The 23,328-nt window shown below is 40.7% G+C and overlaps 1 protein-coding gene across 13 annotated transcripts; it reads left to right on the top strand.

Annotated features, from left to right (window-relative positions):
• The first annotated feature begins 202 nt into the window (after window positions 1–202).
• On the top strand, window positions 203–23,224 carry picalmb (phosphatidylinositol binding clathrin assembly protein b). Of its 13 annotated transcripts, none has more exons than XM_084352120.1 (24): window positions 203–1,376; window positions 8,931–9,073; window positions 9,180–9,255; window positions 9,368–9,470; window positions 11,307–11,400; window positions 11,591–11,702; window positions 11,808–11,914; window positions 12,210–12,251; window positions 12,759–12,770; window positions 13,335–13,420; window positions 14,143–14,266; window positions 14,362–14,495; window positions 15,191–15,291; window positions 15,475–15,627; window positions 16,040–16,123; window positions 17,348–17,440; window positions 17,598–17,720; window positions 18,544–18,660; window positions 18,782–18,812; window positions 18,943–19,042; window positions 19,166–19,225; window positions 20,059–20,211; window positions 20,574–20,679; window positions 21,723–23,224. In XM_084352120.1, exons 1-23 carry the CDS (start codon window positions 1,247–1,249, stop codon window positions 20,664–20,666), a joined length of 2,271 nt encoding a protein of 756 aa, XP_084208246.1. In that variant the 5' UTR covers window positions 203–1,246; the 3' UTR covers window positions 20,667–20,679; window positions 21,723–23,224. The 13 variants fall into 13 exon arrangements, with proteins under 13 accessions (XP_084208246.1, XP_084208251.1, XP_084208256.1 ...); XM_084352125.1 differs by having other exon boundaries at window positions 204–1,376; window positions 14,368–14,495; XM_084352128.1 differs by having other exon boundaries at window positions 206–1,376; window positions 20,059–20,163.
• The last annotated feature ends 104 nt before the right edge of the window (window positions 23,225–23,328 follow it).

Here is a 23,328-nt window from a genome sequence, read left to right as displayed (position 1 = left end):
TTTTTTGCTTTCATTTCATTTCCTCACTACTTTTTGGAGGCGCATATTAAACTTTTTACTCCTTAGTTACTCAACACTTTTACATTTTTAAATGACTTCACTTCATTGTGAGTCATTTATCAGAAAAAAGCTGAATTTTGGCTCCAATAGTGTACAGTGCACAGGCCTAATTGTACTCACATAGCAGTAGCCTGGTACTGAAATGTGCCAGGGTGTCTAGTCAGCTTCTGTAAGTACACAAGGCAATAAACATGCCACATTTCTGGTTTATATCTTTGATTAAAAATCATTAAAATGCCAATTTTGAGTGGCACAAAATGTCTCTCTTGGACTGTATACAGACACAACATCACTCAGTCTTTATTACAGTATTATTACAGTGCAATAAAGTGAAATAAGGTCACTTTTACTGAGCATTATAAAGTCCTGTGTGTCATTCCTTCACTGTCAGGCCTGTTGCAGGCTGCTCTCACGTCCACTCCTCAATCAATACAGGCTTCATCCTCTCCTCCAGGCCTCTGGCTCGCCTCTCTCCTCTCCTGCCTCCTCCAGCTGGACTGCGGTCAGCCCGTGTCCACCTGCACCACAGCGGGCCCGCGGTGTCAGATCTGATCCAGGGTCTGCGGGGCGGTGTTGAAGAGCCGAGAGCCGAGAGCTGAGGCCCGCCATTTCCCCTCCTCACTCACTGCTCCGTGCTCTCTTTTTTTCCCCCTTTCATAGCGCTTTAAAGCCGAGCAGCGGCGGCAGCGGCAGGAGGAGGAGGAGGAGGAGGAGGAGGAGCAGCGGAGACGACTGGCGGAGCGGCGGAGGCAAGGCAGGGATCCGGTGTGCCACATCGGGATGAGAGCGAGACAGAGACCCGGGTCGGATGAGTCAGCGAGCGGATCCCGCTATCACGGCGTCCCAGAGATCATCTGAATGAGCCTGAACCGACGGAGAAGAAACATTTTTCACGTTATCAGTGTGTGTTGTTGTTGTCGGACCGAGCTCCTCTTTATTCCGCCCTCCTCTGGTCTCAGTCTGCCATAGCCTAGCTGCTCATTTCATTCCCACCGAGGAAGGAAGGAAGGTGGGGAGATAAAGAGTTTGGGGGGGTCCGGCAAGGTTGCGGACGAGGTGGAGGTTTTATTTTCTTTCTTTTTTAAAAAAAAGAAGAAAAAAAGACAAAACCCCAGACGAGGCTCGACTTCATTCAGAGTCCTGTGTGTGGTTTTTTTTTTGTTGTTGTCACGCTGAATGAGCGAAGATGTCGGGGCAGAGCATTACGGACCGGATAACTGCAGCCCAGCACAGTGTAACGGGATCCGCCGTGTCGAAAACAGTATGCAAGGCCACCACTCACGAAGTCATGGGCCCGAAAAAGAAACACTTGGATTGTGAGTACCTTGATTTAAAACTTGTCTGTGTGTGTTTTAAACGTAGTATTTCAGGGTTAAATCACCGCAGAGAAACAGTTATGGCGATGGAGGAGCCACCAGGCCACAAAGCCTCAGGATATGCTAGCTAATATGCTAGTTACTGCTTGTTCATGTTCGTGGGAGATTATATTGTTTTTTACATCGCGGACAGGCCTTGTTGACACACTCCTACACGCAATTAATACGCTTTTAAACACGTAGAAAGCTGTGATAGTTTGCAGAAATTTTATTTGTTATTGCCATTTTTATGGCATCTAAAACTAGCTTGTCTAGCTGTCTGGTTTTTTGCTAGCTAGCTCTCTTGTCTTTCTCACGATCACTCATTCATTTATAGGTTAAATGTTTAGCTCACATGCTAACACATGAGGATAAAAGGATGTTTAACAGGAAACTAACAGGAAAACCTTGACAAAAATGAAATAAATCAGTGTAGGTATAAAGGGCCCCTGCACACACAGGCCCTGATTTAACATTTACAGGAATGCTGGAAATCCAGCTCCCATCTTGATGCACCTGCAGCAGGACAGGTGTCTGTTTCAGCTACATGACACCTGCTGTTAGAGGCCTGATGAGGTTTAAAGGATGAGTTCACCCAAAAAATTAAAGTTCAGTCACTGTCTGATTGGAAAGTCGAATGAAGTTTCTTAGTCCTCAAAGCATTTCTGGAGCTTCTGAACAAGTGAAGTAGACGCAGACTTGTTTTTAAAACGTAAAAATAAGCATAAAATGGCTCCATACAGCTCGTCCAAGTCGACAGAAGCCCTGAGATCCCAAATTGTTCTGAAAAGACCCCCTTTGCACCCACTTTAAATAGGTTGCGCGCTAGTGCTTTTAGCGTAGTAGCTACAGTGAAGATTTCAGCTTTAAAAAGGGTGTAAATAACATTTTCTTAAATCAAATTTTGGGTATCACCCTGGATGAGCTGTATGGAGCCATTTTATGTTTGTTTTCAGTTGTTTTTGTTAATGATTTGAAACCCCATCCCCGTCGAAACGTTTCACAGCAAAAAGAGCGTCACAGCTTTCTCCTAAACAACTGAAGTAGACAGGGATTTGTTTTAAAACCTAAAAAAAATGACCAAAAAAGCCTATAAAATGGCTCCATATAGCTCGTCTGGCGTAATCCAAGACTCATTCGAAAAGATGTTATTTACACGTGCTGTTGAACTCCTGCACCCACTTCAAATAGGTTGCGCGCTAATGCTTTTAGCGTAGTAGCTACAGTGAAGATTTCAGGTTACAGAAAGGGATTAAATAATGTCTTTTCAAATCAGTTTTGGGTCTCAGTGCTTCTGTAGGCTTGTATTACACTGGACGAGCTGTATGGAGCCACTTTGTGTTTATTTTCAGTTGGTTTTTCCTACGTTTTAAAACCACATCCCTGTCTAAACATTTCTGGAGCTTCACAGCAAAACAGCATCGCAGCGTTCTCCTGAACAACTGAAGTAGATGGGGACTTGTTTTAAAAAAAATATTTAGGCCCTCCTTTGAGCCAGAATCTTCACTGTAGCTGCTCAGGTAAAACCTGTTTGCGTGCACCCTGTCGACTGCATGTCAGGGATGTAAATCACATCTTTTTCAAATAAATGTTGGATCCCAGGGCTTCCGGAGACTTCGACTATGCTGGACGAGCTGTATGGAGCATTTTATGTTGTTTTTTTACATTTTAAAACAAGTCTCCTTCTACTTCGGTTGTTCAGAAGCTCCAGAAACGTTTTGTGGACAATTTTTATTTTCGGGTGAACTTATCCTTTAAGGGTACGAATCACAGTTTGTGGCTGAGGTCTAACAAAAGAGGTCTTCCCTTCCTTTCACTCAGGATATCAGACTCCTCTATATGTGCCCTGATGTAAGCATAAGAGGCTTAAATTTTGTGTGATCATTAGTCTGATGCACTCACTGAGGAGTCACTGCCTGTCTGTACTCAGAGATACAGCAGTGGTTGATTTTCAGCACATCGATCTCCACTTGCAAATGCAAGATGGCAGTAATGAAAGTGGTTTTATCTTTTATGAAGGCTCTGCATCATCATAAGAGTTCAGTAACAGTCCAGGAGAAAGGTGTGTGCTGTATCTTCAGACTCCAAGACTCACTCCAAGTCTGTGGAGTGAAATGGAGCAGAAAAGTGGCATCTTTAGTTGTGAATATTTTGGCCTGGTGTTTAAATCACAGGTTCCCCACCTGTTGTGCGGCTCAGCTGACTCCCCTGAGGAGAGATGAGTGAAAGTTGGCAGAGTGACGCTCTGTCGGCTCATCGTGACTGACGTATACTTGTACTGAATAACACGGTGTCCTCTTGCTTCATGTTGAGGCATACGTTAAAGGAGTCCAGATGAGGCACAGCAGCAACTCTGTTTAATAATTCTATATTGATTTATTTAATTAAGATTAATGTTTTCTGACAGAATAGAAGTGGTAATGTTTTATTATTCCTTAATATGCATGTTATAACGATGCTATCCCTAGATTTGTGAAAGACTGAGGTGCATGTACTTGACAAAAGATTTGGGAGACCTCCGACAAGACAATGTTTTACATTTTCACAAAAAAATATACAATATTACATCATTTTGGACCATTTATTAATATATCGGTTCACAAAAAGTTGGTAAAGTCAGAGCGGATAATAAATCACCAAAAACTAAGAGGCTTAATAACATAACTTGCTAAATAAGTCCACTGGGGACTAATTACACCATTATCTGGGAAAAGTCCTTTTTGTTAGTTTTTATGCTCTCCAAATTAATTTTACATTCATTCAGCTTATGAGATGCCCAGAACGGCTTAGGTGCTGCACCCAAACCTAACAATAGTAGGGAAAACCCTGCATAAGTGTTATTTATGGCCATTCTGACCCATCCCATTTTATGTTTGACCCTTTCTTAGTTTAAAGAAAGTTTTTGGGATGAAGGAATGCACAACTATGGCTGGATATGGCTAAATGCTTTTTAAGTAAAACAGAAGAAGCCAAACCTCTCAAATGTTAAATCAGGAAAATGAATTTAAACCGATATACACATCTGAAACATCAGGACTGGTCTCAAAAACTTGTATCGATCGGGCTATACTTAGAACTACTCACTGCACCGGACATATTTTGGTCTCGTGCCAAAACAGTATTAAAGTTTGATTCAAAGCCTCATGCATGGTAAGAGCTGGGCAGTGTTATCATATATTCACCTTAGCTCAAATGTAGGATGGCCGCGAATGCTGCTGAATACATGACCAGATTCTCCATCAATTGATTAATCATTTGGTTTTATAAATTGACGGAGATGTCCACTAATGTCCACAGCTGTTGTCCTCAAAATGCTTGTTTTAACACTTGCAAATCTGATTTTAAGTAATTTTATGCTGCATTGTTTACATCCATGTTAACTAGCTTGCAGTCTTCTTCTTTGCCTTTACTGACTTATTGCTGCATCTCTCAGCACGTTACCTCCACCTGTCGATTGGTGGAATAGCGTCAAGGAACCTTTAAGGAAACACGATTCTCGCTTATGTTTGGTAATCAGTGCTACAAACACAACAAAATTATAATGATAGTATTATAAACCGATAAATTAGCTTTAAATGTACTACAAGGAGTTATTAGACTTATTAAATTTAATGCAGATGTCTCCAATGAACTACATAAGCAAACGGGGCCATCAGCGAGAAGACCAATTGTATCTATATGGTTATTCTTAATGGCTGCCATTGCGTCGAAACAGTTTACAGCACGCAAAGGTGAAGAGCCTATGTTTACGATTTCCCATGCAAAGCTTTGCAGTGAGTGGTATGTAAGCCATCTCAAAGTAATCAGAAGGAGATTTTTTCTTAGCAGAATTTTATTGTTAAGGTTATGTTTTGTTGTAATGGCTGATACTGGGGTGCATCTAGAGAAAAAGATGGTAGAGCATGGGGCAGAGAAACACAAGTCAACCTTGGACGGTTATTCAACAGATGAAGAGAATTGCAGGATTTGAAAGGATTCAAAACTGATCCTGAATTGTCCCTGATCCCATAGACAGGTCTGTAATATGGAGAATGTTGAAAAGTTTCTCATCAAAATTTCTATGACTAAGCGAATCTGTAAATAATAGGCTTAAATGTTACCTAGGTGTATGAAAGGTACTAAAAGTTTACTTTTTCATTAGGGGTCGACCGATAGGACTTTTTCAATTTACTACAATTCACTTAAGTACTGTTCTTAAGCACAATTTTCAGGTGCTTGAGTATTTCTATTTTCTGCTACTTTATACATCCCCTCTGTTACATTTATTTAATACATTTAGCTTTGCAGATTCAGATTATTCAGTGTTTATATGCTTTTAACTGTGGCGTGTTACCATCCAGAGACTGTTGTGGGTGGGGCAGTGTATTAGAGGATACTGCATCAGAGCCAAAGTAGCACATTTTTTAATTACTTTATTTTATCAGCAATCTGACAGAAAAACCACTGATACAGATAAATCTGAAAAATGCTGAATATGGGCCAGATCATAGGTCTACCCCTATTTGTTGCACCATCGTCATATTACAGTACTTACATAGCCACAAATAGGTACTTGCCCCCATTGGCATATATCCTGCACACAGCTGTTGTGTTAAAACAAAAAGGTTGCTTCTTTCTTTTACCTGATTGCAAAACAAATGCACCTGCTAGCCAGATCCAGGTTTTTTAAACAGGAAGCAGTAGAAACACTGCTGCTGTTGTCCACAGGGGCCGCCATAATCAACACAAAATGAAAGTTTAGTATTTATGATCAGCTGTAGTATGTTATTTCACAAAGTTATCTCTTAATTCATCATTTCAAGGACATTTAAGTTTAGAAAAACAGTTCATTTGATAGGCTTTACAGAAAATATGAAAATAAATGAAAACATTTTTCAGAATATATAATGATTCCCTGAATTGATTAGTTGTGACTTATATTGACTCCCACCATATGACCCAGCCTTATTTTAACATTAACGCACCATTTAGCACCACCATGAACCGTCATGACTCTTACATGAACACATTTGTGACCCATGAATTCATTTGACATCATTAATGTCAGCCACTGTGAATATTTAGCAGGCTGATTGTAACATGTCAGTGCTGTCAATGTATCCTCCTCCCCCATATTCCTCCTCCTCCTCCTCCTCCTTGTCTTCCTCCTCCCTGCTCATCTCTTCTCAGTCATCCTCTTCTTCTCTGGGCAGTTCAGCCACCCATGCTAACTGCTGCTGCTGCTGCTGCTGCTGCTGCTTCTCTGGAAGGTTATCCTGTCCTACTTAAATTCCCCCGCCTTTTGAAAAGTCAAATATAGGACAGAAAGGGAGGCCCAATTACCCCGTCAGTCTGATCACTGCTGTGAATGGCAGGGTCGTTAGCACTGCTTTGACTAACATCATTCAACCAGCACATGGGTGAACATATGAGCAGAGGAAGTGGGACATGTATGGTTAACATCTTAATGCCCTGCACTCTACACACCGGTCTGTTAAAGGATGTTCTGTCGAACAATTAAAATATCAATATCAGTTTCTACTGCTGCTGCACTGATCTCTGATTGCATTGACATTACAGGAAGATGATTTGCTGTTTTATTATGCAAATGTTATGTAGAAAACATCCACGTTTAACATGCTGTTGCCCCATTTTAGTCGCAGTGTTTTGTTGAGTATTTTGAATAGAAATGAGGTCACGTCTGCTGTAATAGTTTTGCAAATAGGGGTGATGTGTAATGACACAAAGAGTTAATATTTGCCATTTAATACATACCAAGGCCCCAGGGTGCGACTGTTTTGGCTGCACATGTGCTCCAAAATCTGTCGCTTGATTTAATTCAAATATAGTATGAGGTGGACCTAAATTAAGGTTACAGAAAGTTACAGTAGTAGCACCAGTGCAACCACGGTGAAGCGTTAGCCCTGAACCCTGCATACATATTTCACATGTTGGGTTTTTAACAACTTACTTTTATTTATTTAGACAAAATTTTATTTGAGTTTTTAGGCTGCTCTGACAGGATTACAGACCAAAAGGTAGGAAGATGAAATGTTTTTTTTAACCGCTTGAGCACCATTGTGTGTTAGTTCCCCCAAACTTCAACATGATTTTCTCCGTTTTGGGACCTTTGGGATTATAAATTTCATGGACTAGAACCATTTGTGTTATTAGTGGGATTTTTCTTTAATACTAACAGTCCAAAACGCAAAGATCTGTTGTTTAAAATGGTATGAAATAGATGGGAGCAGCAATTCCCCACATTTAAGAGGCTGTAAGCAGCGAATGTTTGACATTTGCACTTCATAAATGAATTAAATAATCAAGTGATTATCAAAATAGTTCAGATAAAGTTCAGTGTCTGAACTTGATGTCGCAGCCCTAATTGAAACTGATTATGTTGCCTTGGATGATTAGACCAACAGCACTGAAGGTTTCCAGCTCTTTTTGGAGAGAGATGATGTTTGAATCATTTGGAGAACCATTTTTGACGTCTTGTCCATTTTCCATTCACCGTTTTCAGTTTTGTCTCAACCAAACCGCTCTTCAAATGATTTCCACATGAGAAGCAGTCTGGTTTTGCAACTTTTAAGATTTCTTGATGCTGCTCACAGGTTACCAATTTAAAAAAAACTGCACACATGTACCCTGTTGTGGAGGACATGAGCGTGAGTCACATCAGAGACTGTTTTTGGATCAGACTTTTAACTTTTTCCTTGTAGGCAGCAGGTATTTGTCTGCGCACCAGCTCAAGATGAAGCTTTTAAATGTGTCTGTTATAGATAAAAACTGCTTCCTTAATACAGTTGCACATTAGATAAATCGACATCTATCTTCAGAAACCAGAACAGTCTGACACTGAAACCTTCAGGTCAGACCTCAAGGCACCACACAAACAATGTGGTGATATTTAATATCAAAATAACCATGACTCAGCAACTCAGTATCATTATGTAATGAGATTTTGTTTCTAACTTCAGTCTAGCCGTAAAGAACAGGAAAATTCAGCATTCAAGCTACAGTTTAACACAACATTGTGACCAGTAGCTGGATAATATCTGTATTTAGGGCTGCAAATAAACATTATTTTCATTCTCGATTAATCTGCACTCTCAACAATAAACATCATTCTTTATAATCAGAAAAATGCTGAATATTGGCCAGACTGATAATGGGTCTATTCATGATAGAAGGCAATGAAATCCTGTAAATACTGATATAAGAGAGGCTGGAAACTGTACATAATTAGTAAGTCGACAAATTGTTTCAGCTCTATCTCTGTGTTATTATCCAAAAAAAGATTGTTTTGTTATTTCTCATTCCTCTAGCAGCATCCCTGCATGTGTGTTTTCAAAATGTGTGATAAATAAAAAAAGGTATATTGGAGAAGAAAAGTTCAACATATTTAATGTTGATCAACTTGATTTGCAGCCTCGTACAACCATCCCTAATAATAATCTATTATTACTGATGCGCTGCTGTTCAATGATCAGCTGAACCTCGTGATCTTATGAATTATTTCTCTTTCTCTTTCAGATTTGATCCACTGCACCAACGAGATGAACGTGAACATTCCCCAACTGGCCGACTCGTTGTTCGAGAGGACCACCAACACCAGCTGGGTGGTCGTGTTTAAGTCACTCATCACCACACACCACCTCATGGTCTACGGCAATGAGGTGAGACACCAAAAAAGATAACCTCACCGCAAATTATTTGAGCATTAATGTGTTAATAATTGATGGTGTGGTGGTGTTGTGTTTAACCATCTTCCTACTCCTACAGCGTTTTGTCCAGTACCTGGCTTCAAGGAATACACTATTCAACCTCAGTAATTTTTTGGACAAAAGTGGTTTACAAGGTAACGAAGGGATTATAATTATTCAGTTTCATTTTTAAGTCTGAATTTATGCGCCATTAAAATAAGAAATGATTGTCTTTTTTAAACTATCTACTGCGGTTCTTTGTTCCAGGTTATGACATGTCCACGTTTATCAGGAGGTATAGTCGATACCTGAATGAGAAAGCTGTTTCATACAGACAGGTTGCCTTTGACTTCACAAAAGTTAAACGCGGGTAAGAACTGAAAACACTGTAACTGTAAACAAGTTTTTGTCTTATGTTGCGTCTGCGACAAACAGTTTGATTCATAAATATCTTGAGTATTTGTATAATTCATCAACTAATAGTTTTGTCTGACATGTGATGGAAATTCATGAATTATACCAATCACAGTTTATGCTCAAATAATCAATAGATGCACAAACTGTTATTTATCGAGGGAAAATTAAAATATTTCTCGATTTTGCTTCTCAAAATTTGCTGTTTTTCTAAGACTAACATGACACCTGTGATGAACATGAAGAAGTTAAAATGAATGTTTATGACTGGCATTAAGTGTTGTTCGTTTAGTTATGTAACTTTTAATGCAAAGTGGACATTGTTTGTCTTTGTTGCGACAACTTGACATTAACCAAGACAACATAACCTAATTATCAAACTTTAAAGGAACTCTTGAGCTTCATGTTTTAACATTACATTACACTGTCATATGTGGTTGGTTTAATAACTTCAGTGATTATTTGGTTGGCAATTTTCAGCCCTACTTGTGTCCTACTTAGAATAATATTCAAATATTCATAAAACTAAATCCCAAACTTATCATTTCAAATTCAATTCAGATATAAAGGTGAAGGTCGAGTTTTTTGACAGTCCAAAGGATGTGACGATATGTACATTCTTGAGTGCCACGTCTCAGTGCCTCTCTACACTCTGCCAACAGAGACCGACAGTAGCTAACGAACATAAACTAACGACCAGCTTCCAGAGCTCTTTTGAAGGGAGACATAATTGACACATGACTTTTAATGACAGCATTCACAAACATTCATAAAGACATCTTTGTTTGATGACAGGTATCATGTCAGTCTTATGCACTCCCCTTCAAATAAAGTGTCACCAGAATAACTTAACTTATTTGTTTATCAGAATCGTTGACAATTTTCTGTGTCCTATTTAAAATAACATCCCCTTTCAAAATAAGTGCAAATATTCCAAACCTGTCATTTCAAATGTCAGAATGAAATTTGAGTAATTTAAATTTAATTTACAAAAGGAAATGAATCAGTTAGAGCCGCGACAATAAGTCTATTGAACAGTTAAAGGAGCACTGTGTCGTTTTGGGGTAGAAAGATCTTCATTGACTGATTTTTTTAAACAAACTAAATAAACAACTTCTCTTTGTTTTCCTGACTGAATGAACTGAATAAACAAACTGACATTAAAGGACAACACAATTTCATACTGTTTTACTTTGTTTGTATGTGGCGGACCCTGCCACCTTTGTAGCCTCAAACAGTGATCTGGGGACCTTATTTTCCTTGAGAACAGCTTGTTCATTCAGTTATGGAAAGGTTAAATATTTCTGAGTTTGTATTATTACCTCATCAATATTGTAAATATTAAAATTATGAGTTATATTTTCTTTTCCAAAACTACATAGTGCCCCTTTAACAACAGTTTACTAGCTTTTAGTTGATTTTAGAAAGAAATTTAATCAGCATCTATGCTGATGGTCAAATAATCCTTTCAGTGAAATGCTCAACATTACAAACGCAACTGAATATCTCTGTTTGATTAAAGATTACATTTGAAGACATCACTCTGGGCTGTGAGGAATTATAGCCACATTTTTCACTATTTTCTCACATTTTACAAACTAAACGATTAATCAAGAAGCTCATCGTCAGTTTGCTTGCTAATGAAAGTAATTGTTAGCTGAAGCCCTTCAGTCTGTGTGAAAAAAGAGTGAGTCTGTTATCATGTTTTAGGAGCTTCACTGCTTTGCTCATCCATCTCTCCCCTCTCTCCTCGCTGCCCTCCCCTGCTCCGACTCTGCATGTGTGCGCACAGAGTGGACGGCGTAATGAGGACCATGAATACAGAGAAGCTGCTGAAGACGATCCCCATTATTCAGAACCAGATGGACGCCCTCCTCGATTTCAATGTGAGTTTGAGGTGAAGCCTCCCGCAGCTCGCGGAGTAAAAAGCTCGTCTGGAGTGTGCAGATTGCTGCCGAGGCCACTGCAAACAAAGTGGAGCTGCATTATCTTAGTTCACATACGCAGGCGTTGTTTTTCTACGTCAACTGTGAAGAAGCCGTAAGATAAATCTTCTGGCTTGTTGCTTTCCTCCAGGTCAATGCCAATGAGCTGACTAATGGAGTCATCAATGCAGCCTTCATGCTCCTCTTCAAAGACTCCATCAGGCTCTTTGCTGCTTATAATGAAGGCATTATCAACCTGCTTGGTAAGACAGCTTCCACTTTGAGCTTTCTCTTTGTCTTTGGTTCACTTTGTGGTTGATCATTCCTAAGTTTGTTTGTTTGTTTGTTTGTTTTTTTTAACCAAACAGAGAAATACTTTGACATGAAGAAGACTCAGTGTAAAGAAGGTTTGGATATTTACAAGAAGTTTCTCACCCGAATGACTCGGATATCAGAGTTCCTCAAAGTAGCAGAGGTATGTTACGCTTGTCTTTTCCCAGATACACCTGCTGTCATGAATACTGTAGTGTTGTGTGCCTCAACTGAAGAAGAAAAAAGTACTAAAGTAGTTCAGACCAAGAACTGTGATTGATCAAATCAGCTTGAAGGCACACTTAGGGCATCATCAGAGTGCCTGCAGGATTTAATAAAAATATCTATATTTGTATATTCCCGTATCGATATCTGTCCCACCGCTAGTCATGAATTACCTTTTTCAGTGATGCTGCAAAGACTTGATTGTAACCTGGTTTTCTCTCTGGTTTTAACAGCAGGTGGGCATCGATCGAGGAGACATTCCAGACCTTTCACAGGTGAGCACCGGCCTTCAAGGCAATCTGAAAACACAGAAGTCTTTCTTTTCTTTCTTCCTCTTATTTCAAGCTCTAACTGCTCTTTTTTCATCAGCTTTGTCTATGTCCAACTACAGTACAGTCCACCCAACACAAATATTCTTAGAAATAAAACACTTTGCATGATTTCCTCCTCAAGCGCATGTTTGCCGGATGAGGTTGTCTTCTTCTCCTGTTTCCTGTCCTTCTTCTTCCTCCTCTTCTTCCTCTTCTTCTCCACCTTTGCCTACTTCTTCTCCGTCTTTCTACAGTAAATAAAGGTGTTTTAAAGGAAGCACTGTAACTGCATCCCACTCAGTAAACAGTGACAGTTCGATATTTCCTGATAAAAACTGCACATACTGTTGTGCTGTGGGGACTAGTTTTACATAAATATTTTACCCCCCGGAGAACTGCAGCTAACATGCATTCCCCTCTGACTGTCACCACCTTTATATTCTGTATTTTCCCCTTATCTTTCCACTTCAGTTCACAGTTTGTGTAAGTACTATCATTTCACTCTTCTTCTATGTCCGTGACTTGCTTCAGTGTTGTCTTTTTGCATGCCTCTGCTCTGACTCTGTCTCCTACATCGTGGTGAAAAACAGTTGAAGGAAAAAACGCTCGCTGTGGTAAATTCTGTTCACTTTGGTCACTTTGGTTATTGAGGTGTGAACCAGTGTAGCTCATCGACTGTAAAATGGCTGCCCTGTTGTGCTTAGACACGGCCAGTTCAACAACATCCAGCAAGTTGTTGAAGGTGCCGTGGTGCAGTACGTCATCCCACACAGATGTTACTCTCATCCAAAGTAGCTTTTCGGCTGGAATGCAGTCATTGATCAGTGGTGGGTGACCAATACGTGTGATAGTTTCTCTTTAACCTCCTGATCAAAGACATCAATTGGCTGCCTACACCTTGGTTTAAGTGGTGTGGTCTATTTCATGTTGTTTTCTGCTCTATCTATCTTGGTTGCCCACCACTGTCCTTTATGGTCTTGATGTCCATACAAACCACATTTTCTGCTTCTCAGGAACTTGCTGACTGTGCTTTTTCTGTCACAACAGGCTCCCAGTAGCCTTCTTGAAGCTCTGGAGCAGCACTTGGCCTCTTTAGAGGGCAAGAAGGTCAAAGACTCCACCGCAGCCAGCAGGTACGTTCATCACAATCTCTGAATTCCTGTCATCTTTTTCCTTGAATGATGCAGTTCAACAGACTGTACAGATGGCTGACAAGCTGATAATGAGACGGCACAAATTAGAGTTGGGACCGGTCTGATTTAATATCGTTATAAGGTGCAGCACTGCATAATGATACAGTATCAGTTGGAACGGTGGAATATGGAAAACAAGAGGGAGGGAGATAGGTGGGACCCGCGGTCGAGTGCCTGTTCTCAGCTGTCCTCCTGTGCCACGCCCCCCTGGGGGCCCTGGCACAATCAGAGGGATGGAGGGATGGCTGCTGTATTGTTTTGTAATAGTACGTAGTCCAGTGGCTACTTTCTTCACATGCGTAGGTCCTGACCAGCTACTTTTATTTTGCTCAAGAAGTAAAAGCAGAAGTACCTCAAGTAAAACCAAATTGTATATGAATAATAGATGCTGTACACATCACATTTATTATTAAAGGACATTGTTTGAGTCATTTCTTTAGTATCGTAATAAATATTGTAACGTGGACTATGTATCGTGATTGTATCGTACTGTGAGTTACTGTGCACTTGATTTGTTAACATTACACATAATACCAACGTATGTAATCAGTAAAACAACTTGAGAATGGTGAGAAAGATGAAAATGTACTATTAAACTGTACTCTTAAATAAAATAGATAAGAAATGAATCATTCTGGTGTGATTTTGTGTCTCCCCTGCAGGGCCAGCACTCTGTCAAATGCAGTGTCATCTCTGGCCAGCACGGGGATGTCCTTCACTAAAGTGGACGAGCGGGAGAAGCAGGCTGCTCTCGAAGAGGAACAGGCTCGACTCAAAGCTCTGAAGGTTCGTTTTTGTTTCATAAAATAACGCGTTGATCAAACATGTTCACAGCGTCTCTGTTAGTTGTTTGTTTGAATTTGACTTCCCCATTCACCCAGGAACAGAGGCTCAAAGAGCTGTCAAAGAGGCCCTCCTTCTCTACCACTGATACATCGCCGATCTCCACCACCGGGGGCACTATCAGCACAGCACCAGCCATCGACCTCTTCTCCACACCCAGCTGCTCTAATGGGTACTGCTCAGATCTATATCATATGTCATATTTCAGATTTTTCTATGCTGGGTTACTCAAATTTTTCTTTTTTTTCCAGTTTGGAGCAGTGGAAGGACGATTTGAATTATTGACATATTGACCAATTGGTTCGCAAACAGCTTATTTAAACAACATTATCATGAATTTTAAGTCATATTTCTGATTACCTGATGAGTAAAAGGCCATCAGGGGCATCATTTATTCACTTTTAGCTCTGTTTTTGGCCTCCACCAACTCCTGAAGTAAATTCTGTCTGGAAGCGTCACATATATTTTCTGTACTGGCTTGTTCACTCACTCACTCCACCAACAATTATTTTAATTATTGATTAATTTATGAATTAGTCAATTTCCTGGATGACCGCCTTGCTCTCAAACCTGCAGATATTTATAGTTGAAGCTTCACCCACATCCTTTAACCACACATAACTAAACTCCCGTTTCAGAGATATTTAAATGTATGCTTGTGCTTCACCTCATAAATCCTTATTGTCCAGCCCCTATTAACTATACTTAGAGACTAGACTGAGACCTAGACTAATGGAGACTTTCAGAGGAGACCAGAATCACTTCAGCAACCATTTTATTTTGGGTTTGTCATTCTTTCTTGTGCACACAAAAGGAGTACTTGTAGCAGGGTAAAAACATCTTTTGTTGTCCTTTTTTCGTCTTCAGTGCGGTGAAGATGGAGAGTGACCTTTTCGACCTGCAGTCAACTTTCCAGCCCTCCATGCAGTCAGGCTCCACAGGGCTTCCAGTGGCAACAGCGTGGGCAGGTAAGGAGCCGCCGCCTCCTCCAACACCTCCAAACCAACATCTGTGTTTTCTGGACTTTGGTGACCTGTTCTGCATGCTCTCCTTCTCTTGTTGTTGTCTGACTCTGATGCCCACCTCTTCCTCTCCACTCTTTTCTGTCTTTTTTTCTGTTTCTCTGTCTTCTCTTTCCTCTGCCTGCATAGATCCTTTCACCTCTGCTGAAGCTGGAGATGATTCCATGCCAAACCTTAACCCTTTCCTCTCAAAACTCGTTGTCGATGCCACTCACTTACCTGTCGTGTCTTCAGACGGTGTTAGCTTTTCCTCTAGGACATCTGGTCATGAAATGTTTGGTGGTAACGACTCATTTTGTTTCTCCTCAGAAGTCTCGTCACTCTTGTTCATTTCTCTGTAGTCACTTAGAGGCATGACTAGTTTGCATGTTCACTGTGCTGCTGTAGTTTGAATGTTGAATTGTGCAAATGTCTAAATTATCTTCTTCTCTCTCTCTGTGCAACGCACCTCATTGCAGTTCATACCAAGCTCAAATTGTGTTATTTCATAGTGACTGCACCTCTCAACTCCTCCTATGTATCAACCAGGACCCTTCATGTCCCACTTTAGAGGCCATACACCCATTCTGCTTCACAGTTACCTCTCATCCTCTCTTTTAATGAAAGTTTGGTGCTTCATTGTAATACAAACAGTAGTAGAGCTTTAAGTTGAAACCTGTTCTTCTTTTACCAACACTATTTTTTAATTCTCCAGATCGTTACAATCCCTTTATTGACACAAACTCATCCGTTTCAACCAATTACAAACGCACAGTGCGGATAGAACACTCCATCTCAGGTACTACGATGGCTCACCATCTCAGCCTATGTTTCCTGAGCCCTGGCAAACATAGGATCCTATGTAATACCCCCCTCCCCCCCAGGGCTCTTATTTTGATATCTATGGTAGAAATGTGGACATAAACTCATATAAAGGGAAAGGTTTGACGTTTTGGGAATTACATTTGTTTGCTTTCTTGCCTAGGATTAAATGCAAAGATTGATAACACTCTCGTGTTCTGACATGATCACACATGAGGCGCCCCAGTAGCCCAGTTGGTGAAGTGTTGGCCCCATTTACAGAGGCTGTGTCCGCGCTGCAGCGGCACAGGGTTCAAATCTGACTTGTGTTTCTTTGCTGCATGATTCCCCTCTCCCATTTTCTGCTCAAAATTAAGGCCATGAAAAGGCTCAAAATAATGTTACTGACTTTGAATTCTTGCTAGCGTAATATTAGCTTTCTGGCTTATAGCTGAGCCAAAGGTCGTATCTAAGGTTCGTCCTGTTTACTGGAGCAATAATCAATGTTTTCATCACATATAAAATTATAAAGATATAAAGATTGTTCCAGGAATCAAGCAATATTTTTTTTTCTAGCAACACCTGAAAGTTTGACTGTGAGAAATGTTACATTTTGATCGCATCAGAATATAAATGGTCAGATTTTTTTTCCCTTTAGAAAGTGAAGGTGATATAAGTTGAATAATGCCCCTTGAGCTGTCAATAATCACTTATTATAGTCATGTTAATTATTGAGCATTAAAGGTGCATTTGTCACCTTCAGACAAAGCCAGGCTAGCTGTTTCCCCCGTTTCTGTTCCTCAAAATTGCACTGAAGTACAGTACTTGAGTAAATGTACTTAGTTACATCCCACCACTGCATGAGAGTCGTATCAATCGTTGGATCTACCTCTCAGCAAGAAATCAAATATTTCCAAAAAAGTCAAAACTATTCCTTAACTCTCTCCCTCTTGGTTGCTATAATACTGTTCTGCACTATTTTATTCTCCAACATGAATTTATACGTAAAACACCCAGAATTTAATAACTTGTTGGACATGTTAGCTGTCTTCTTTCTGCCTGTACTGCTGTCATTTCCCACCTGTCTCTCTGGCCTGGCCTTGAAATGCCTTTTTTCCTTTTGCTCTTCCTCTCTCTCTCTCTCTCTCTCTCTCTCTCTCTCTCTCTCTCTCTCTCTCTCTCGCTCTCTCTCTTTGTCTTCCTGCTTCCTGTGGCCTGTCAGACTCCTTCTGTGGTCCAGCATCCATTGCTCAGCACCTCCCACACCAGGCTCCTTTCCCCACTGAGCCCTCTACTATAGCAGGTCTATTCAGAGGTAGAGTACTGAAGGCTCTTCTCTAGTGATTGATATGTGGACACTGTACATGCAGCAGTGCAGAAACCAAAAGTCCAAGCAGTGGTCAGTTTTCAGATTAATTTCTCTTCGTGTCGCTCTGTGACTGCAGCTTTCTTCTCTCTCATCCCTTATGAAGGATACTCGACGCCACAGGCTCCTCCTCCTCCGCAGCAGCAGCAGTCAGCAGGAGGACTCCAAGTAGACTTTGAGTCAGTCTTTGGAGCCAAAGCCGCAGGCAGCAACAGCCTCAACACTGATGGTGAGGATTTCACATTTACATAAAAGTGGACATGCAAAAGGTTTTCTGCGTGTGAGCGAGGTAGACGTGCTTAAATGTAGTGTGCAGATAATGAATCAAAGTCCAGTCTTGCGTGAAGCCCTCATTCATGTTTGGCACTGAAACTAAATTGCTCGGCTGAGAACAGGAATCGTGCAGAAAAAAGTCAAACCTCAAAGCTTAAAGAAAAGGAGCACCTATCTGAAAGGCAGAGTCCATACAGCATGGTGCACTTATTTTTAGACCCATTATATCATTTTTTTGGAAAGAAACCCAGATGAGTCACATTGTCAACTAAGAGGAAAATCGTGATATCAGACACACACTGTGTCTCGTCCTGACGTCACATACGACGGAGACACCTGCAGCACTTACAAGTCGCCAGTTAAAGAACGCACTGTTGTCTCATCTGTTACTATTTTTACCACTCGTGGTGCCCAAAAGTGCAGAATGTCACAACGTTCTTGTCTTTGACCAGCGCTGAGACACGTTGGACCTCACATTACCTACACAGTACCTTACAATTACGTTACATTGCTCCAAGTTAACAGCTCCTGTCACAGCAGAAGACTGAGGACTGATATTCATATCAGTTTAGGGGAGCTGGCTGGAGACGTTTAATTTCCTGTCATCTCTCACCTCACAGGCATCTATTTAATAAAAGCATTAAAAATAATGATTGAAACTGTTGTGTTTTAATCTGGTTTACAACAAATGTTTTAATATGTGTAAACAATACAACATATTAAACTTTGTCTGCACTTATTTCCATATATATGTTTATTCTCTCTGTATGTCTTGTCAGATATCGCTAGTGGCATCCTGAAACCGACTCTTGCCGGCGCCAACCAGGCGTCCGGTCTGCCGCCAGACAAGCTGGTGTCAGATGACCTTGACTCCTCCCTGGCCAACCTCGTCGGCAGTGAGTGTGACGCCTTGATTTCAGCTGCACTCATTAAAGCTCATGCTCATTAAGGCACAAACAGACAAAATATTTGCAGACACACATCTAACACTTGCCCAATGAACTCTGTCTTTTTCAGACCTCGGCATCGGGAACGGCACGATGAAGAAGTAAGTGACGGCTGAGCGCTTGTGCGGCTCGAACGCACCCACTCTGCTGCTGTGGAGAAAGAACAGCGGCAGCTTTGTGCTTTCAGGGCAGTTACAAGCTGGTGCTAACATCAAGTGTCTTAATCTGCAGTGACATCCACTGGAGCCAGCCGGGGGAGAAGAGGATGACCGGCGGCACCAACTGGCAGCCCAAAGCGGCGCCGACCACGACCTGGAACCCCGTCTCAATGGTGACACACACGCACTTCTCACTGTAGTGCTCGTGATTTCTGCCTCCTGTCTCATTTTACTGACAAATGAATGAGGTAGTTGCAGTGTTACGCCTGCTCACTGGCCTGTTTGTGTCTCTTCAGCCATCGTCAATCATGGCCTTCCCTGCCACCACACCCACAGGCATGATGGGATACGGCATGGTCAGTACAACTGCACACACACAGTAGATGTTGTAGCGCTTGAGAACAGTCTCTAGCTGCTGTTCAGTCCTTTGAAGTGAAAAATGTATCTCATATTACATCCTGAATGTTGTTGAAATAGTTCACGTTGGGTAAATCCCCAAAAGAGAATTAATTATATGCACTTAAACTGGGTCAAGTGAGCCGTTCTTTGGCTTTTGTTTTGTTTTCAAAATAAAATGAAGGGTGGAGAATTCTCAATAGCTTTAATTTAAAGCACACTCAGCGGCTTATAAATATTTAATTTTTACTGGCAGGCACAAGGTTGTCTTTATTAATAATTGTTTTATTTTGAAATGTAAATAAACTTGTTTTATCTTTTCTTTCATCACAAAACAGTGGAAGGTACACAGGTTATTTATTGTTGAGATGAACATTTTATCTTATTAGCCTTCATATTGACTGAAGGTTTAACTTCTAATAGTCACATATTCTGCTTAATTATGTTAGTATTTGTAGAATATTTTATTTAGTTTGGTGCCCCCTAGTGGTTTTATAAAATTTTCAATCATTTTTTAACAAAAAATGCAAAATTTTACTCCTTCCAGCTTCTCACATGTGGCTGTATTTCTTCTTTGTTTATTACAATACACTTAATATACATTTTAATATGTCATCATGGGCTCTGAGACCAAATTATTAATGATTAAGTAGAAAGAATGAATCAGCAGATTAGTGTAATTTACAGTTTCACTCCTAACAGACGTATAAATTCTACACACAGTTGCTTTAAATTTGTAAGTGAAACCATTGAAATTGCCTGTTACTGACATGCCTCTGTCATCTCTGTACAGCCTCCACAAATGGGCTCTATGGGGATGATGAATCCACCCACCATGATGTACTCCCAGCCTGTGATGAGGCCACCCAACCCCTTCGGCTCTGTGTCTAGTGCTCAGGTGGGTGCTCCACAGTCCGACTGCTCCTCCACGCTGATGCACAATGAAGTCAGTATCTATTTGCACAGTTATCAGGTTGGGTAAATAGGTGTATCCATTGTGCCGTGACGTGTCCCGTAATTAGTCACTGTGTAAGCTTTGTTGTCGGTGTGAATACTGCTGAAGATGATGACAGTTTTAACAATGGACCATTCACTCTCCTGAGCTGAAAGGGACAAAAAAAAAAAAAAAACTGTGAATCATCTCCCTCGTTTGACTCCCTGTTTTTCCCCCAATGACTCCTTTTTTATTAACCCTTCTGTCATACATCACAGCTTCTCCAGACTAATCTCATCCCTCCTTCAGTCTCTGTACTGACTATCTGACTTCTCCTCTGGTCCTCCTACTTCCTGTATTTCTTCCTGAAATAGCCCTCCGCAGCCTCTAGTCCTTCCAGCCAGAGTCCTCTCCGAGCCCCTGGACAGGACCCGTTTGCACACCTCTCTCTCAAGGATTTCTTGTAGAGCATCTCTTTAGGTACAGCATGCTCTTTGCTTGCGGGTGCACCTGCATGCGTCGCATGCCCAATGCTAATACCCTTTTTTAAAAATCTTTGCATTCTTGATGTATTCATTTGATCAGATGCAACATTTATAATTCTCAGTTATTCTGTTGTATCATGACCTTTGTTGCTTGGATTTCTTGCTTGTTTTGATGGATTGATGGCGTCTTTAACATCGCCAGACTCATTCTGACCCTTTGTTCTTCCACCATCATCACATTTTGCTCAAACCTGTTTTCTCTGAATCTATTCATCGTTGAGTTTAACTGACTGACTGTTAGCTTAGCTCTGTGCGCCTAAGTTACTCGTGCTGCGTATGTCAAGCTTTCCATTCTCAAACAACACACAGCCTACGCAGTTTAAAATAATAACAACGGCTGTTTTTCCATCAAAACTCAGTTATTTTTAAAACAATGAGACTTAGATAGACTAGATTTAGATGGAAGTAGTCCTCCTCTTACATTTTTTCAGCTTACTCTTTCCTTCACAAGACAATAGATATTTTAGATAAGCACTTGATGGCTGTATGATATCATGCTAAAAGATTAAAGCTAACAGGCCCTGAGCAACAGCAATAGCAGCATTGCCAGATGGGGAATGTTGAACCTTTTTATACTGATATCGTGGCAGTTTTTGCTAATCCCACTAACCCACTACAGTATAATGAAGTCAGTTCATGATGTGGTCCTTGGCCTTGAAAGTTGCTACTTTTGTGGCTAAGCTAGCTAGCCGGAGAAGCTAACTGCATAACATACTGCATAATAAAGTTCTTACACTTGAGTTTTTTGATTTGAAAGAGTAAAAATAACACAACCTGCTGAGTAAAGCTCTTATTAATCCCTCCTGAGCACCACTTCAACATTAAGTCATAGCTTGACAGGCCTGCCGTGCCTAGTTAAGGTTGCTAGGGCGATAATTGGACAGTGCTGTTCTGGTGAAGGGTTTAGCAAAACAGTCATTTGACTTATTCATTATTTATACTCCCTGTCACTAATATCGTCTGTTGCCTTTCTTGCAGATGCAGTTCATGTAATTTGAAGAAAAGTGTCTCTCGGAAGACGAAGCACTTAGCAGCAAAGCTTTGTCCTCGTTGCAGTCTAACTCTTCAGAGAAACATTCACACACCCCCCCAAATACAGACATGTCAAGAACACAATGGTGCAGCGACTGTCAGAAACCATGGTAACAATGTCCAAATGACGTTTGGCGATAGCTCACACCCATTATTCTGTAACTTGTCCAAGACGTCGAGTGATGCTGCTGTCTAAAACCCCCCCCTTAAAGAGGATTCCCTATCCGTTTTACAGTGTAATCTGTAAAGATAGTTCTGGGTGCTGAGAAACTTTGATGTTATGTATTTGGACTTACTGTGGTTGGATATAAAGGCTCGATGTTCAGCGGGGAGGGGGCGGAAGGAGAAAAAAAGGAGAGCGGTCCCTTCCCTTTCTTGATCCGATCATCAGTCATCCATCCCCTACAGTTATTTAACTGTCACTAAGTAGTGATGCTAATGGCGTTTACACCTGTTTAGTTTTTGTCTTTTTTACCGTGTTTACAGTAGACATTCCTTGTGTGTTGTTTGTATTTATTTATGATTATTGGTTTAAGACTGGGGAGAAAAAAAATGTAAAATCTACAGTACATTGAACACCTGTGGGAGTGCTTCAGCATTAAAACAAGGATCTCAGACTATCATTGAGAGGTAGAGTTAAAAAAAAAATAGCTATTATATAAATTACACCTATTAAGCGGAATGATAGAGCACTAAATATTCTACGAGTTTTGTGTTAAGAAAATTTTCTACTAGATGAAAGATTTCACAATCTCTGTTGTACTTAAGTGCAGGGGGGTTAGAGTACGAGTCAGTTAACAGTATATAGTCGATTCTGTGCCTAGGGTTTTTTGCAATGGATCAGTTTCCTGTCTAGTTGAACAAAAAAAAAAAAAAAAAAAAGAAGAAAAAAACACTTCATCCACGAATCTGAAGCGTCGCACTGGGTGGTGGGCTCCATTTGCTTTAAGCTTGGCATGCCATTGACTCACTGACCGTATTCAAGGCTGCCTTTACTCTGAATGTGAAAGAGTTGTCTTCATGTTGCACACATCTTTCCACACTACAGTTCCTCAGCGAGAATCGTGGGCGGTGGGGGGCGGGTCGAGAGGACGGAGTGTGTCTGCTTGCTGGTTAGTCGTCGCTACGCTAATGGGGGATAAAGGGTCACAGATTTGATGTGTAAATTAATTGTATAAAAGATCCAGAGGACCAGGGTTGGAGTGGAGGAGCACTGTTGATCGGTGCTCCGTGTATATAAATAACTGACTGTTCTTTGAGTTCAGAAGTGAAAGATGTATGAAATATGAAAGCAATTCAATCAAATTTGACTCTACCTAAGTTTGATTCAGGATATTCTCTGCGTTTGTCTCCGCAGATATTTTCTTTATGTAATTAGAACGTGTAGCAGACAATGACTGAAGTCTTTTCTTTCTTTTACAAATAAAGAGCAGCTTCCACAAACTATTGTACGGTATATGTGTTCATTTGTTCAAGGTGAGTGTTATATATGTTGAATTTTAATGGTTATGACAGTGTGGTAAACATCTGGAGGCACATATGTCGTCAGTTT

Source organism: Pagrus pagrus (genome assembly GCF_965226575.1).
Source record: "Pagrus pagrus genome assembly, chromosome: 4".
Lineage (NCBI taxonomy): Eukaryota > Metazoa > Chordata > Actinopteri > Spariformes > Sparidae > Pagrus > Pagrus pagrus.
Note: the sequence above shows the minus strand (reverse complement) of the source record. Positions and strands in the feature narration are given on the sequence as shown.

Coding starts and splice junctions, on each gene's coding strand:
- picalmb (XM_084352120.1), top strand. CDS start 1,247: ATGTCGGGGCAGAGCATTACGGACCGGATAACTGCAGCCCAGCACAGT. Junction 17,441..17,597: donor TATAGCAGGTCTATTCAGAG/GTAGAGTACTGA, acceptor TCCCTTATGAAG/GATACTCGACGCCACAGGCT. Junction 18,661..18,781: donor CCTGGCCAACCTCGTCGGCA/GTGAGTGTGACG, acceptor TGTCTTTTTCAG/ACCTCGGCATCGGGAACGGC.